Source organism: Natrix helvetica (assembly GCF_964273705.1).
Source record: "Natrix helvetica genome assembly, chromosome: 4".
In the NCBI taxonomy this organism is placed as follows: Eukaryota; Metazoa; Chordata; class Lepidosauria; order Squamata; family Natricidae; genus Natrix; species Natrix helvetica.
This window is the reverse complement of record NC_138550.1, coordinates 1,014,273-1,031,663: the sequence shown is the minus strand read 5'-3', so window position 1 is coordinate 1,031,663 and position 17,391 is coordinate 1,014,273. Positions and strand designations below refer to the sequence as shown.

At 52.3% G+C, this 17,391-nt stretch overlaps 2 protein-coding genes across 3 annotated transcripts; both read right to left on the bottom strand.

Moving 5' to 3' along the window:
• Positions 1-2,213: 2,213 nt before the first annotated feature.
• LOC309390496 (transmembrane O-methyltransferase homolog) lies at positions 2,214-6,473 on the bottom strand (the record flags this gene model as incomplete). Its single annotated transcript, XM_081949879.1, has 3 exons — positions 2,214-2,534; positions 3,128-3,324; positions 6,212-6,473. 3 exons carry the CDS (start codon positions 6,471-6,473, stop codon positions 2,214-2,216), a joined length of 780 nt encoding a protein of 259 aa, XP_081806005.1.
• A 1,978-nt stretch (positions 6,474-8,451) lies between these two features.
• LOC309392137 (secreted frizzled-related protein 2-like) lies at positions 8,452-15,811 on the bottom strand. 2 transcript variants are annotated; one of them, XM_081953133.1, is made up of 4 exons: positions 15,743-15,811; positions 14,093-14,595; positions 11,666-11,743; positions 8,452-10,531 (listed from the first exon to the last, which is right to left on the bottom strand). In XM_081953133.1, the coding sequence occupies exons 2-4, from the start codon at positions 14,586-14,588 to the stop codon at positions 10,224-10,226; spliced, it is 882 nt and encodes a 293-aa protein (XP_081809259.1). In that variant the 5' UTR covers positions 14,589-14,595; positions 15,743-15,811; the 3' UTR covers positions 8,452-10,223. The 2 variants fall into 2 exon arrangements, with proteins under 2 accessions (XP_081809259.1, XP_081809260.1); XM_081953134.1 differs by having other exon boundaries at positions 15,735-15,774.
• Between the last annotated feature and the right edge of the window lie 1,580 nt (positions 15,812-17,391).

Here is a 17,391-nt window from a genome sequence, read left to right as displayed (position 1 = left end):
GTTCGATTTTGATCACATGACCAAGGGGACGCTTGAACCATCCGTTTAACAACCATTTGAAGTCAAAACAACACTGAAAAAAACGACTTATGGACATTTTTCACACTTATGACCGTTGCGGCCTCCCCATGGACACAGACGCTTGGCAACTGGCTCGTATTTACGACGGCCGCAGTGGTGTCCCGGGGCCGCCTCCTGACAAACCAAGCCAATGGGGAAGCCAGACCGCGTGGCTAATTTAAAAACTGCAGTGGTTCACTTAACATCTGTGTTACTAACTTCACAGCTGCATTGAATTGCTTAACAACTGTGGCAAGGAAGGGCGCAAAATCAGTCAAAGCTCACTTAACTGTCTTGCTCAGCAACGAAAATGTTGGACTCGTGTGGTTGGAGGTCGAGGACTACCTGTTAGGCGAGGGGAGGGTCCCCAAAATCATTTCCTGATTCAGAACTTCCTTTTACACAGTTTGGAGGAATCAATTCAAGGTGAATCCTTCCATGTTTTGCTCCTATTGGGTGGGTTTGCTTCCACTAGGGAAAGGCCCAGAGGGAGGGTGGGGGTAGGGCTGCTGCAGGGGGAGGGGGGGAGACACAGCATAGGAGAATCAGGGGCTCTCGCCTTCATAAATAATTGAAATGTGGTTTTTTTAAAGAGTGTTTCTGGACAACATAGTTCAAAAATGTAACACAACAAAGCTGTCGGCGCACATCACAATATCAGACAAGGCCAAACCAGCATTAAGAGAAACATACACACATATTCCACAATTTCTGAGACTGGGTAAGCTAGCCCAGGGGTCTCCAACCGTGGCTACTTGGAAGACTGGTGGGCTTCAATTCCCACAGCTGGCTGGGGAATTCTGGGAGTTGAAGTCCACCGTCTTCCAAGTAGCCATGAGACCCCCAGCCCTAAGCCAACAAAGGGAAGGTGTTCTCATGCTCCAGATCTTTCCAGCAAACGATGTAGGACATGGTGGTTTTAGAAGCCCACCAACCACCATCGGAGGTAGCATGACAACATCGCCAAACTTACATTGGTGGCTTTGCTTTCTCAGGAAGATCTCGCCTATGAGCAGGTCAGAGAATGGCAGTATTGTCAATTCTTCACCAGCCACTCAAGCGTCGCATCTTGAGGACTGGGCAAGGAAGGTCCAACTCGGAGATCTTTCTGGACCATCCATGGACGCAACATGGAACTTCTTCACAGCAATTCGACTTCAACTTCAGTTGCAAATTATAGTAGATGTAAGAAGAGTCCAGAATGAAACCAAAGCTTCCTTCCCATCTCTTGTCATCAACTTTACAAGCACACTTGAGCACAAAATGCCTGTTGCTAAGCAAGACAGTTGTTAAGTGAGTTTTGCTCCATTTTACAACCTTTCTGGCCACCGTTGTTAAGGGAATCACTGCAGTTCTCAAGTTACATGGTTGTTAAATGAATCCATCAACTTTGCTTGACAGAAGGTCGCAAAAGGTCGCAAAAGTAACCCCGGGACACTGCAACAGTCATAAGTACATGCCAGTTGCTAAGCCTCTTGACTTTCGCTCATATGAGCATGTGAAAAACGGCCATAAGTGACTTTTTTCAATGCTGTTGTAATTTAAGCGATCATTAAACAAACTATTGTAAGTCAAGAACTACCTTTAACCGTAAACCGAAGTTTGTGAAGCATCTTGCGATCCCAACATTGATAGAAGCTTAAGGGGAAAGCAGGTGGTCAACCCTTTGGTTTTTAGAATTTTTTTTAAAAGTATGACAGGTAATCCTCGACTTACAATCAATCAGAATAGAGCTGGAAGGGACCTCAGAGGTCTTCTAGTCCAGCCCCCTGCTCAAGCAGGAGACCTTGTACCACTGTCCAGTCTCTTCCTAAAAAACCTCCAGCCATGAAGCCCCCAGAACTCGCCACAGCACTGAAAAAGAACGACGTAACTCTTTTTCAGGCACTTAAAATGGGGCAAAATTCAGTTAAGAAATGTCCCGCTTAGCAACAGAAGTTTTAGGCTCAATTGTGGTCGTAAGGTGAGGACTACCTGTATGGGATCTTTTGGCCACCAAGACTTGGGACTGTATGCCCATGTGGCATTTTCCAGAGGCTTCAAAGTGTGCCTGGCACAGGTTTTTAGTCTGCTGGGCAACTCCCCTGCTGCCTTATTCCCAGAGCGGGCACCCCTCTGCACCCCCCCCTCTGGCAGGGAGGCAACACTGACCCTCACTCCAGCCCCACGTAGGTCAGCTGGGCCATCCCGTCGGGGATGCCGCGGAAGTACTGGAGGCTCGTCCGGTGCACCCTCCACTTGTACTTCCCGCAGGCCTTGGCGTACTGGAGGAATTGGGGGGCCCCGGGGAAGATGACGTGATCCGCCAGGATGGTGGCCCCCGGCTGGAGGAGGCCGTGATCTTCCAGCAGCTGCAGATCCCGGAGGTAGCAGCGCTTCCAGTGGCTCATGACCACCAGGTGAACCTCCATCAGCAGGAAGGTCTCCTTGAGGACGGGGATGACCTCCTCCGAGGGGCCCACGATGAGTTCCACCTGCACGGGGGAAAGAGGGGTGAGGTGAGAAGTCCTGAGGGTCTGCAGCTTCTTCAAAGCCCTTGGAAACCGAATGGGGAGGGAGGGAGTGGAGGAAACCTGGCCATGAGAGGCGTCTCCAGGGTGCCAGGATAAAGGGGGGCGGCCAGGAGACCAGCTTCCCTCTGCCAGGCGAAGCAGTTGGGAGGCTTTGGAGAAGTCTACTCCCCAGGCTGGCTGCGGAAGAAGAACACGGGGTCCCCGCAGTGCTCTCTGACCTGGGTGGCTTTCTTGCAGACATTTCATGACCCAACTAGGTGACATCATCAGGACTAGAAGTGAGTAGGGTTGGCACATGGCTGGCTGGGGAATTTTGGGAGTTGAAGTCCACAAGTCTTCAAGTCGCCAAGGCTGGAGACCCCTGGGCTTGTCCCTGCTCAAATATTGTCTGCGTGACATTTCTCTTCTCCTGGTGTTGCTCTGGCCTGGCACTTCCCTTCGCTGGCTGGGGAAAGGAAGGGCCTCCAACCTCGGCAACCTGAAGGCTTGATTCCCACCCACCAAACAACCCGACCTGCCCAGGGAGACCCACAGATGATCCCAGCCTTGCTCACCGTGTCGTCGTCAAAGCCAGCCAGCCGGATCACCTTCTCCGCCACGGATGCCCGGCACACGTCCATCTCCACCGTGTACAGCCGGGCGCCCAACGGTAGAGATTGTGCCATGAGGACGGAGGCGTAGCCACAGTAGGTGCCCAGCTCCAAGACCGTCAGGGGAGCCTGCTCACAGATGAGGCGCTCCAGGATCTTTGCTAGGAACATTAGAAAGGCCAAAGGGGAAGCGGGAATGAACGCCAGAGGGAGGAGGTTCAGGATGGCAGAATTGGAAGGCACCTCAGAGGTCATCTAGTCCAGCCCTCTGCTCAAGCAGGAGACCCTTCTACTATTCCAGACACAGGGCTGCCCAATCTCTCCTCAATACCCTCTTGTGTTGGAGCACCCAGAACCTGCTTGAGGCAAACGGTTCCACAAAGAGCCTTCAGAAGGGAAAATGTACCATTCAGATTGAGAGAAGAATAGAGTTGGGAGGGAGCTTGGAGGTCATCTAGTCCAACCCCTGTACCGTTCCAGACAAATGGGTGTCCAAACTCTTCCTAAAAGCCTCCTGTGATGGAGCACCCACAACGTCTGAAGGGAAGCTGTTCCCTCCCTCCCTCTGTCTATCATGTCTCCTATCTCTCTCAGAGTCATAGAATCCTAGGCCTGGAAGGGACCTTGGAGGTCCTCTAGTCCAGCCCCCTGCTCAAGCAGGAGACCTTACCTACACCATTTGAAACAAGTGATTATCCAGCCTCTTCTTAAAAACCTTCAGTGCTGGAGGCCAGCTGTTCCACTGGTTATTTTTTTTAATACAAATATATATTTTTATTCCGAATCCAACTCTAGCCCTGGCGCTTAGACTTAATGCAGGCAGCCCTCAACGTGCGTCCATCTTGGAGCCCAAAATTGATGTTGCTTTGTTAAATAACATTTGCCCCATTTAATGACTTTTCTCTCGCCACATTTGCTAAGTGAATCACTGCAGTTGTGAAGTTAGAAACATGGTCGTTAAGTGAGTCTGGCTCCACCATTCCTTTCCTTGTCAGAAGGCTGCCAAAAGGAGTCACATGACTCCGGGAAACTCCACTCGTCATATATGGGAGTCAGTTGACGAGCATCTGAATGTAAACCATGTGGCCATGGGGATGCTGGAAAGGGCCTAACTCTGACCATAACTCACTTTTTTAGTGCCATTGTAAGTTCAAACGGTCACTAAGCAAACTGTTGTAAGTCGAGGACTACCTGTATTTTAGACAGAAGAAGTCTCCTTCTTCTCTTTCTCCTGACCATCTCGGTCTCCGGGGGGGGGGAGGGGGGCTGCCAGCTCTCGGGATCAGTTGCAGTTAACCAGAGGAACAGGAAGACTCATGAATGGGCAGCCTGGGGGTCTTCTCCCTCCCCCCTCCCCCCGATGCTATGGGAGATCCTACAGTAAGCAGTGGGGGGGGGGGGCACTGTAGATGCTTCCAAATGTTGAGATGGTAGGAAGAGAGATTGGGCAGAAGAATGAACCTCCTTGTTCACCTTCTATGTCCGGGGAGATTTCTCCATCCTTCCCAGTCGTGGTTGTCCCAGAGGTGCTTTTTCCCCAAAAGGCAACTGGACTTTCTTCACTTTTTCTCCTTAAAAACGTTTCACTTCTCATCCAAGAAGTTCTCCAGAACTGAAGAAGCCTCTTGGATGAGAAATGAAACGTTTTCAAGGAGAAAAAGTGAAGAAATGGCGGGGGGGGGGGGGAAATGGCAGGTTCAGTTCTCATGTCACGCTGGGCTTTTATGGACCAACCGTCCGTTGCATTGCAGGCCATAACAACCCAAAGCTATGATTTCCTTAGTCATCATGTGCTGAAGGATCCTATCACAATTGGCAGGATTCCCATGTTAAGCCATAAATCATGGTTTGCGAGACAGGGTCAGTGCCACGCACAAAAGATAAAAGATAAAAGCAATCCATGTTTTGGTGCAAGTGTAACCGGTCAACACAGCCACAACTGCTCTCTCTATTGGGCTTTGGCTGAAGAGCTGCTTTTTAAATGAGAAGCAAAGACAGCAGCTCTAAACAATCATTTGGTGTGTAGGAAGAAAACCGTGATCGGCACGCTACACAGGAATCCGCCAGGGATGTGTTTAACCAACAAGCTGGCTTTGGGATGTTGTGTGAACGCCGTCAAGGTCTCAGGGCCAAGTCGAGTCCAGAGACGGGCAACGAAAATGGTGCAAAGTTGGAGGGACAAAAAATTGCAGAAGAGGTTGGAAGAACTGAACAGCCTGGAAGACAGAAGAGAAAATGGGGGATATGACGGAAACCTTAAATAGATTAGCGGTGGGAGAAGGGACCCAGAAAGCAGCACTTTCAATATTTCTAGTAAGGGACACGGGGGGGGGGGAGGGGAGGGGAGGGGGGGACCACCTCAAACTGATAAGAGGGAAGTTCAAAAGCCACGATAGAAAGTCTTATACGGGTATAGATACAGATAGTTAGTCCAGCAGAAGTGGTGGGTCATTCATCAGGAACTGAGTTTAAACATGCTTGGGGTATAAACGCAGGTCCATCGTCTGACATAAATTAAAAAGCTAAAATAAGATAAATAATTGAAAGAAATTCAAAAGGCAGACTTGACGGAGGGGCCTTTTCTGCTGTCGGTTTTCTAACTGAAGAAGAAAATGGAGTGAAGCTTCCTTGCAGTACTCTTTCTACTTAACTTACCAGTTTTCTTTTTTTTCCCTTTCTTTCTTTCTCTTTTTCTTTCTTTCTTTCTTTCTTTCTTTCTTTCTTTCTTTCTTTCTTTCTTTCTTTCTTTCTTTCTCTCTCTCTCTATTTCATTTGTTTCTCTTTCTTTCATTCCTTCCTTCTTCCTTTCTTTCTTTCTTTCTTTCTTTCTTTCTTTCTCTCTCTCTCTCTCTCTATTTCATTTGTTTCTCTTTCTTTCATTCCTTCCTTCTTCCTTTCTTTCTTTCTTTCTTTCTTTTGTTTCTCTTTCCTTCCCTCCTTCTTTCCATCCATTCTTCCTTCCTTCTTTGTCCTTTCTTTCTTCATTTATCTCTCTCTCTCATATCTATCCATCTACGTATATCTAACCAATGTAAAGGGAGTGCCCACCTTTCTGAGGTCCCAGGTTGCTGAGATACTCGCAGTGGTAGCTCCACCGGTCGTAGGTCTCCAGGATGTGCAGGGGGTCTCCGGGGATGGCCTGGCTCAGGACGTAGCGGAAGGCCCTCTCCTCCCGGGAGACGCCAGTCAGGTAGTCCCGCAGCTTCCGCAGCAGCACCGCTCGGTAGAAGAGCAGGAAGTAATGGCGATAGCGGATGAGTAAGGTGACCACCAAGGGCAGGAAGGCCAGGGCGATGGCCGGAGAGACCATGGGGGCACTCGGGAGGGCTGGGTGTGTGTGTGAGAAGGCCAATTGGGCAAGGACAGAGGGGCAGGGAGGGGTCGCGGAGCCCCTCCGCTCACTCCCCACTTTAACTGAAAGGTCGGTCACTTGTCAGGATGTCCTCCTAGGAAGAAACGTTTCTGCTGAAAAGCGGTCAACACAGACAAGTCTAGTTCTTTAATTACTTAAATTAAATTAAATTATTTAACTATTAGGTCTAATCTAGTGAAGAGAAGGACTAGGGATGTCACAAAGAAGAGGGGAGAGTCCATCTGTTCTCCAAAGCACCAGAAGGCAGGACAAGAAAACAATGGATGGAAACTAATCAAGGGGAGAAACCACCTGGAGGCAAGGAGGAATTTCCTGAGAGGGAGGACAATGAATCAGTGGCTTCCCTCCAGTAGAGACTGCACAGTCTTACACAGAATGATGGGTCAGTCCTTGGAGGTCTTTTAGTCCAGCCTCCTCCTCAGCCTGGAGATCCTATGCCCATTTCGGATAAATGCCTGTCCAGTCTCTTCTTGAAGGCCTCCAGGGAAGGGAAGCCATTCCTCTGAATAACTGTTCTCCCTGTCAGGAAATTCCTCCTTGCTTCTCTCCTTGATGGGTTTCCACCCATCGTTGCTTCTTGTCCTGCCCTCGGGTGCTTTGGAGAACAGCCTGACTTCCTCTTCTTTGTATGGATGTTGATGCTTTCATATCACCCTTAGTCCTTCTTGCCCTGATCTCACTCCCAGCCCCAGGGATGGGACGCCTTTTGTCCTTGGTGGTCCAGGGCCCTCGGCACCCCACTGCCTGGTCTGCAAAGCCTTGGATTTGCTCTCCGGACCTTAGAGGGAAGTCAGACAATTGCTGGACATTGGTTTCAGGCCAGCTGCTTCTTTCTCCAAGGATGTGGGGCGACCAGGTCAGCTGGTCACAGTGAAAAACCCTTAAGCTGTGGAAACTGCCATGGGGCAGCCCCTCCGTTGCCTTACCTGTCCGAAGTTGCAGCCAGCCGAGAACCCCTTCTGCCTCTCAAAGGACAATGGGCAGCATGAATGATTGATGGCAACCCTGGAGCTACTTCCTGGGTTACCTGTCCACCTGAGACAGGTGGCAAATAGGAAAGGAAGAACAGAGACTGCGCTGGATCTCAGCCTTGAAGGGGAAGCTTTGGTGATGGATAAACGCAACTCTGAATCTCAAGGTTGTCATCCTGTCCAGGTAGACGGAGGACAGAATGGCCACGCCCACTCCAACACCAGGTATGTCTTTGGTGCCACTCAGGGGTGCCCTTGCCCCCTCCCATCTTGGAGGTTCTGAGCACTTTTAAGATGGAGGCCCTTCAAAGGCCCTTCTCTGGTGTAAGGGGAGGCTTGTGACTGGAGGGCCCTAGGGAAAGATAGCTGTGCCTGCTCCTACTCCCCAATTCCTACCATAAATACCTAAGTCAGAACTGAATACAGGATATCAGAATTGGAAGGGACCACAAAGGTCATCTAGTCCAACCCCCTGCCCAATCAGGAGACCCTAGACCATTTTAGACATATGGTTGTCCAATCTCTTCTTGAAAACCTCCAGCGATGGAGCATCCACAAGTTCTGATGGCAAGTAGTTCCACTGGTTAATTGTCCTCACTCTTAGGACGTTTCTCCTCAATTCCAGGTTGTTCTCTCCTTGATGGGCTTCCATCCGTTGCTTCTTGCTCTGCTTTCAGGTGCTTTGGAGAAGAGGTGGAGCCCTTCTCCTCTGTGACAGACCATCAGGTACTAGAAGACTGCTATCATGTCTGCCCGTCTTTCCCCAGTCCTTCTTTTCTGGGCCATGCCCAGTTCCTGCACCCGTTCTTCATATGTTTTAGCCTTCAGTCTCCTAATCCTCTTTCTCCAGGGTCTCCGCGTCTATTTTACATTGTGGCAACCAGAATTGGATTCCGTTCATGGTTCACTTCCCCACCAGTTAGAAATCAAACCACGAGACTGGGTACATGGGCTTCCTTTAATAACAGCCAACTATTTAGCTAAGGCATAACAAAAAAAAAGGACAGAAAGAGAGGAGGGCTTTCAGGAGCAGCTTCTGGTGGCATTTTGGATACCACAAAGAAAGTGGTATTGTCAGAATGATGGGCAGACAAACCTTCTGGTACATCAAATGATTCTACCTTCATCAACCTGGATCGATGAGAAGACAGGTAGGCCCTGCTTGCATTAGGAGGCTCTCCATGCAGTGTATCAATGACATGGAAGTTTGAGCTGCCAAACGTCGAAGGCCTGCTTAGGGTCTCTCACGCCCACCTTGGACGCCTCAAGAACTTATAAAATAGGTTGGCCGACAGGCGAACGCCGGAAGCAAATATCACTCAGGCCGTCTCCACGTTCTGGGGCGCCAATGGCTGGAAACCCACGAGATGCTGAGCAGCTCCCCCCCCCTTTAGCCAAGACCACTTTGGTGCAGCCTATGGCACAAAACCGGCCAATGTGGGGTCTTTGGCACTTGAGGTGGGCGTCCACAACCCTTGGGCTTAGCAGGGCAGTTGAGAGAGCTGGTAGCCGCCTGGGTTCCAGTCAGTGCCAATGACTCAATATGGTTCAGGAAATGTTTTGCCTGATCACCACATCCACCCATTTTCCGGGTTTTACCATGTGTTGCAAATTCACCAGGTTGGGGATTGCCCAAGGAGGAACCACCAGAAACCGGCCATGTTACTTTTGTGCCGATGTGGGCCAATGGCTAACCTGCAACTATTCAGCCCGGCTGGAATGGCCTTCCGTGGGCTGTTGGGTGGGGCACTGGGAGGAGAGAGGGGCCACAGGTGGCTTCTGTTCTTACGTGGGGGCTAGATTGATAACCCGAAATTGTTCCCTGATCATTGCAATCCAGGCTGCAAATTTTAACATTGCTGCATCTCTGGCTTTAAAAAACAGAATTTGCTCCTTGTCAGTTTCCTGCACTTGTGATTGTCTAGGAAAAAGCGCCCCTCCCTCTGTCTTGCTTCCTCGCCCTGTCATTTTACAGATAGTCCTCGACTTATGACCAATATTTCTGTTATTGAGACACCAATTGAGTTTTGCCCCATTTTACGACCCTCCTTGCCATAATTGTTAAGTGAATCACTGATAGGTTAGTAACCCGGTCGTTAATTGAATCTGGATTTCCCCCATTGACTTGGAAGGTCGCAAAAGGGGATCGAGTGATCTTGGGACACTGCAGCCATCATAAGTATGAACCAATTGCCCACCCACTGAATTTTGATCCCATGACCTGGGGCTGCACCAAAGGTCGTAGCCAGGGGTGGGTTCCAGGTTCTTTTACTGCCAGTTCGCCCAGGGACACACTTTGCACGCGTGGGCGCTTGATGCGCAGTAGTGAAAACATTGCTTCTGCACATGCGCGGAAGCAAAAAGCAAAATGAACTGATAGAACCGGTTGGGAGGCATGGACCTTCTCGGCCGAACCGGGAGGATCCCACCTCTGGTCCTAGGACAGGTTTTCAGTTCTATTGTGATTTTGAGCGGTCGCTAAATGAACTGCTGTAAGTCAAGGACTACCTTTATTGTTCCCCCCTCCCCCCTCCCCCTTCTCTGCAGCGCCACAGCAGAGCCGCCGCTCCGTTCCTCATAGTTTGCTAGCTGCTCCCTCAGTGCCAGGTCGGCTGTGATCCGGGAGAACCGGTTGCCTGCAAGGTTTGGGGCAGGCCCGACTTCCACCCCGAGGGTCCACAGCGGGCAGAGGATGGTGGGCATCGAGGAGCCCCCTCTAACACTGCAGCTTCCGCACCGCCCTGGAGAACCTCTTCAGCTCCTTCTCCCCGTGCTTCCACCTCCGGACCCAGGAGAGGACCAGGCGGTTGCTGAGACGGTGCCCCATGGCCAAAACCACCGTGCCCGGCCCCCCAGCCAGCTCTTCGCAGGAGCAGGCCTCGCCCTCCGGCAGCCACAGAACCGGCTTCTTCCGCTCCTCTTCGGACCAGCTGGCCTGCTTGTAAAGCGTCCGGCCGCGGAGCTCCGGGATGATTTTCAGGTCACCCCCGACGCTGGAGAAGGATTTGATGGTCATCTTCAGAGCTGTAAGAAGGAGAAGGAAGAGGTCAAGCCTTCAGAATAACAGAGGGACCTTGGAGGTCTTCCAGTCCAACCCCTTGTCCAAGCAGGAGACCCTCTACCACTCCAGACAAATGGCTCTCCAGTCTCTTCTTCAAAACCTCCAGGGATGGAGCTCCCAGCACTTCTGGAGGCCAGCTGTTCTATCATCTATCTTTATATCAGATAGATCTATCTATCTATCTATCTATCTATCTATCTATCTATCTATCTATCTATCATCTATCTATCTATCTATCTATCTATCTATCTATCTAATCTAATCTATCTGTCTATATCTATCATCTCTCTCTCTCTCTCTCTCTCTCTCTCTCTTTCTATCATCTACCTACCTACCCATCTATCTCCATCCATCCATCTATATCATCATATCCGTTTATCCATCCATCCATCTATCATCTATCTACCTACCCATCTATCTCCATCCATCCATCCATCTCTCTATTTACCTATCCATCATATCATCATATCTATTCATCCATCCATCCATCCATCCATCCATCCATCCATCTATTATCTATCTATCATCTATCTATCTATCTATCTATCATCTATCTATCTATCTATCTATCTATCATCTATCTATCTATCTATCTATCTATCTATCTTCTCTTTCTGTCTCATAGAATCATAGAGCTGGAAGAGACTTTGAGGATCTTCTAGAATCTAGTCCATCCCCATACATTTACGGAGAAAACGTTGCCTAGTCTCTTATTGAAAATGTCCAATGATGGAGAACCCACAACCTCTGGTGGAAAGCTGATTAAATATTCTTCATTGTCAGGAAGTTTCTCCTGAATTCCAGGTTGCTTCTTCTCTCCTTGATGAGTTTCCACCCGTTGCTTCTTCTCCTGCCTTCTGGAGAATAAGTTGACCCCCTCTTCTTTGGGGCAGCCCCTCAAATACTGGAAGGCTGCTATCCTAACACCCACTAGTCCTTCTTTTCATTAGACAAGACCTGCCTAGTTCCTGAAACCGTTCATCTTCATAACAGAATACCAGAAGGGACCTTGGAGGTCTTCTAGTCCAATCCTCTGCTCAAGCAGGAGACTCCACACCATTTCCGGTAAATGGCTGCCCAAACTTCTCCAGACTCACCGAAATCCTGGTTGCAGACTTTCTCCAAGAAATCCTTCTCACTTGGTCCAGAATCAAGGCAGGCTGTGCAAACGGCATCTGGAAGGGGACAGAGAGAGTGGGGGGAGGGGGGGCGCAGGGTGAAAATCAGTTGTGGTCGTAATTCAAAGACTTCAAAGTAAATGAAGGTTATTGTTTAAATGTACTTTTATTCGTTTTAATGACTGTATGTTGCTGAGAGTTGCTTCCAGGCCAGATGGGAAACATAAGACAGACAGACAGACAGACAGACAGACAGACAGACAGACAGACAGACAGACAGACAGACAGACAGATGATAGATAGACAGACAGACAGACAGAAGGATGGATGGACGGATGAATAGAGTTACTGAAGATCTCTACAGTGGGTCTGTTCCCCCTCCCTGCCCTCTGGATCAGGGAGAGACCTGGGAGGTTCGTAGTCTCTGTGGGTCAGAGGGGGGGGGGAGGGAGACCCCTACCACTGCAGGTCGACTCCAACCATTGTGTGAAATCAGCCCTCAACGGTGGTTGCAACTGTTTGGATTGTGCTGGTCACCGCGTGACTCAGGGGTCTGTGAGCGCAGTTGAGCTTTGATGGGTTTCTTCATCCGTGCGCTGTGCACGCAGGACCCCCAGCCACCCTTCGGCTGACTCACGGGATGTTGCAAGGGAAACCCCCCCCCCACTCGGTTCTGCTCCCAGGGGAATGGGAAGAAGGCCACGGACACACTCAGGAATGGTTGGGATGAAAAGGGGGGAGGCAGGGCTCAGCCTCCCCTCCCTCCTGAGCACAGAGGGGCTGCTCCCACCTGGGGGTGGGGTGGGGAGAGAATCACACTTTGGGGTCCTTGGTGCTCTCTGAGCTGGGTTTTTTTTGTGTGTGTGCAAATGATTCTTTACCAAAGAAGATGTTCCCCACTTGGGTCATTAGACATCTGCAAGGAAACCACTCAGTGCAGAGAGCACCAAAGACCCCCCCCCCACAGGCCTCCTCCTCCTCCTCCTCTACCCCCTTGCACACACACCCCTTCCTTCTAGCATTGATGATGTTCCCTAGTTGGGTCATTAAATGTCTGCAAGGAAACCACCCAGCTCAGAGAGCACCAAGGACCCCACAGTTCCACCCTGAGCGACAAATATTTTCTTCTGTCTATAAGAATCAACTCCCCCCTCCCCCCCCCACACAACTCAGTTCTACCCTCTGAAAAACTGTGCAGTTGCCATGAAGTGAGCCTTTTCTCCTCTTGGAAGGGTGACCCTTGGGGAGATGAGATCAACAGGAAAAGCCCCCTCGCAAATGGCTGGGGAGGGATGGGTGGGAGCTGTAGGGCAGTTTCCTCCGTGACTACTAAGTGCCACCTCTTTATATTGGAGGGAAGGGGGGTTTGAGGGGGTGCGTTTGTGAAAGAGAGAGGGGGGGAGAGGGAAAGAAAGAGAGAGAGAAAGAGAGGGGGAGAAAGGAGGAGGGGGAAGAGGGAGGGAGAGAAAGCATTTTGCAGGTGGGAGGGGAAGGGCTCTGATATAAGTGAGACCTTTCTCAACTGATTGGCATCCTCTTTTGTGTTGCTCTGTGTAAATATTTGGCAATGTTGCCTTTTTAGATTGGATCTCACCTCCTGCCTTCATCCCTTTGTACACAGGCTCAACAGCTCTCCAGCAAACAATTCCCCACCCCCCCCCACCCCCAGGCCAAAGTGTTCTTGTTGGCTCTTAAGATAATCAGAAGAATGAAAAAGATTCTGGAGGGGGAGAGAAACGGCTCTCCAAACCCCCTTCCCCAAGGCCTCCTTCCTTGATGATGTTCCTAGTTGGGTCAGGAAATGTCAGCGATAAAACTACGAAGCTCAGTGAGCCCCAAGGACCCCCCCCTCTCACCAGAAGGAAACTGTGTGTGTGTGTATATATGGGTGTGTGTGTGTGTGTATACAGACGCACACTTCATTTAGTGACTATTCAAAGTCACCAGGGGCCCTGCAAAATGTGACCTAAGACCATTTTTCACCCTTACAACCATTGCAACATCCCCTTGGTCCCATGATCCAAATTCAGACGCTTGCCAGCTGACTCACCTTTATGACGGTCACAGTGTCCCAGGGTCACGTGATCCCCTTTCTGGCCAGCAAAATGAATGGAGGGAAACAGACTCACTTAACCCCCCTGTTGCCAATTGAACATCTGCAGTGACTCACTTAACAACTGTGGCAAGAAAGGCCGTAACATGGGACAAAAACTCCCTTAATAAATGTCTCGCTTAGCAACCTAAAATTTTGGTCTCAATTCCGGTCGAAAGCTGAGGACTACCTGTACTTGAAGGGGTGCAGCGCATGGTGACTCCCCCCAAAATTCTCCAAGCAGTGCCTGGGCCTGGGTCTCCCTGCTGCCCCCCGCCCCCCGGCCAGCCCACCCCTCTCTCCCAGCCGCTCACCTTCTCGCGGGGGCTGCTCTTGGTCCTCAGGGCCCACCGGGGGGATGCAGAGCTCGTTGCCCCCAGGGAAGCGGCTGCAGTTGAGCATTTCGGGCCAAGGGAAGCCGAAGGCGGCCATGACGGGCAGGCAGCTGTCCCGGACGGCCTCGCAGAGGGACCGGCAGGGGAAGATGGGCTCCTCCACCTGGCTGATGCAGACGGGGGCGAAGAGGGAGCAGAGGAACTTCTTGGTCTCGCGGTGGCACTGCTTGGTCAGGAGGGGCACCCAGGAGGCCGCCTGCTGCAGGGCCTCCTTCATGGTGTCGTGGCCCAGCAGGTTGGGCAGCCGCATCTCGCTGTAGCCCACACCGTGGCACAGGCTCATGCTGCTGGGCACGGGCTTGCAGGCACTGCGACGCGAGCTCAGCTGCACCAGATGATGCGGGTAGGAGGCGGAGGCGCTGCAGCTGCCCCAGAGGGCCAGCAGGAGGAGCAGGAGGGGAGCCTGGACGGCCATCAGGAACCTGGGAGAGAGAGAGAGAGAGAGAGAGAGAGAGGTGGTAGCTTGGGGGTCCCAGTGGCCCCCTCTTCCCTAAAGGCAGCACAAGAAGGAATGTATGGAAATTCACCAGAGAGAAGCAACTCAGAACTAAGGAGAAACTTCCTAACAGTGAGGACAATTAACCAGTGGAACGGCTTGTCACTGGAGGCTTTTAAGAAGAGATTGGACAACCATTTGTCTGGAATGGGATAGGGTCTCCTCTTGAGCAGGGGGCTGGACTAGAAGACCTCCAAGGTCCCTTCCGACTCTGTTATTCTTCCATGGAGGAGGAAGGGACCAGCCGCCTGTCCCCCATGAATGTTAAGGCTGATTCTTCCCTCCTTGGCCAGCTGGAGGGTCCTCTCACTCCCCACCCCCATCCCCAAGAGCAGAGCTTTCACCCTCCAAACTCAGCTGACCCCCCCCCCCCAACTGAGCCTGAACTAGTTCGCACTAGGCTGCAGGTCCCTGGTAGAAGGAGCCACCTAAAGGAAGAAATCACGGGTGGCTTTTAGGAGGAGACTGGACAGCCATTTCAGAGACTCACAGAGCTGGAAGGGACATTGGAGGTCTTCTAGTCCAACCCCCTGCTCAGCCTAGGCCATTTCAGACAAATGGTTGACTCCAGCACCTTCTTGAAAACTTGGCTGGAATGGTACAGGGTCTCCTGCTTGGGTGGGGGCTGGACTAGATGACCTCCAAGGTCCCTTCCCACTCTGGTACTCTGTAATCTGTGCTGCACAAAGCCCCCCTGGCCACTTTGCCCCGCTTAGGGGTCCTCCATCCAGCGGCTCCTCTGCCGGGTAGCCCACGGACCGAAGTAGGGGTACCCCATCTTTCTTCCTGGGGATTTGTGGGGCCGTCAAGCAGGGGCGATGCGGCTCCAACGGGATGCATCCTGGGGGACGCCGGGTCTCCGGTTGCATGGAGCGCGCAGCTCCGCTCCGCTAAGCGCGTGGAGCGTAGGGACCTGCAGGGAGGGGAAGCTTGAGGCCGGGGGCGTCCCCGGGAGCGCCCCCTCCGCCGCTTGGAGCTTTGCCCCCCTCCGCCCGCCTTGGTCTCTCCCTGCCCGGGAAGAGCAAGTCCTGCCCAGCCTCCCCGCGGCTCCCACCCGCAACCCACCAGCGCACCTGCCCGCCTGACAAGCTCCTTCGCCTGGAAGCCGCGCGGGCTGCGATCCGACTGCGGGAGGCGGCCGGGAAGGGACTCTGCAAGGAGGCGCTCCTGGCGGGAGAAGTCCAGCCCCGCCCGCCCCCCCTCCCCTTGGACGGCGGCCAGAGGACGCGGGCGAGCGCCGCTATCGCGCCCAGGCATCAGGCGCCCCTCCCCGGCGGAGATAAGCCAGCAGGGCGGCCTTCCGCGGGAGGGGTCGCCTTTGCACCCCCTCCCACTCCTGGAGACTTCTGCCCGGTTGTGGGGGTCGCCTTTGCACCCTGTCCCGGCTGGAGACTTCTGCCCGGTTGGGGGGGGGGCTTGGCCCCAGGGGACCCAGACTCCACCAAGCGCAGCCAGAATCTCGGGCTCTCTGAAGGCGGCTTAGTTGGGGCGCAGGGAGGGTCTGGAGTTGGGGGCATCCCCGGTGGCATCGTGGGGGGGGCACCCGGTGGCATCGTGGGGGGGGCAGCTAGAGGGGCGCAGGGGTTTCAAAGCCTGCGGAAACTCTGCTTTAGGGTAACGGCCACATCTGGAGAGAGGCGCATTAGGTGAAAGCCGTAAAGTTTCCTTTGCCAGCGGTGGGGGAGGGGCGGTAGGTCCCCAGCAAAGTTACCTCCCCCATAACCAACCAAAGCGGCCCCCTCCAGGCTCGGTGCAAGGAGCAGACCCCGGTAGAAGATCTCGGGGGGGCGTCTCAGGGGGGGCTGGCACCTCTGCCCTCCCGGGGATGCTGCTTCGATTCCCGCGACGCCCCGCTGCAGACGAAAGGGTTTTCCGTGGCTTGGCCTGTCCAAAATGGTCACCCACCGGAAAGCGGTGCAGAGTCTGGGATTCCCCCGCGAGACCCCCGGCGTGGTGGGCGCCTAAGCCTCGCGAGCAACTTCCTTGGGCCGGACTTCAAAAGAGTTGAAGGCGGTGGGGGATGGATGGATGAAAGTACACGGTGGTCTTACCCAACACTCCGTCCCCTCCCCCGCCCCCTCCCCCTCGGCCTCCTCCAAGAGCGACCCCCACCCACCCTCCGCGCTCCGGATCAGCTCCGCTGCGCTGCTGCTCTTGACCATCTGCGCTCCGGAAAACCGGTTTAGTGGCCTGGCAGGGGGTCCCCGCACTCCGTGGATGTCTGGACCCCCCTCCCCCCGCCCAGGGGGCTCCCTGGAAGTGGATTCCTTTTTTGGCAAAAGTCCAAGGATCAAAGGGAGGCGCCCCTTTGTAGTCCTTTGAGAGAGTCCTGTTTTATGTCCCCCCCCCCCCCCCCAATTTCTGCACCTTGAAGGGATTGGGGCTAAATTTCAGCTTTTCCCAAAGCCAAAGGAGTTCCTTTGGGGCTTTTTCTGCAGGGAAGGTTATTCTTTATTTGTCCTGTGGCAAATTCGCATCACATTTGGATTAAAAAAAAGACACACACGATAGAAAATATGAAATCTAAAATATTATAAACATATATCTTGATTACAGATATAATTGTTCATCTCCATTTGTCACAGCCAGAAAATCAGAAAAATCTCCATTATCCCCTCTATTCTGGGACTTTGTCACTCTGTGATGGATATGTACCAAAATCATCTTCTACAAGTAATTTAGCAGTAGAAATACAGCTTTGGAACTCATCAAGTTTGGTACT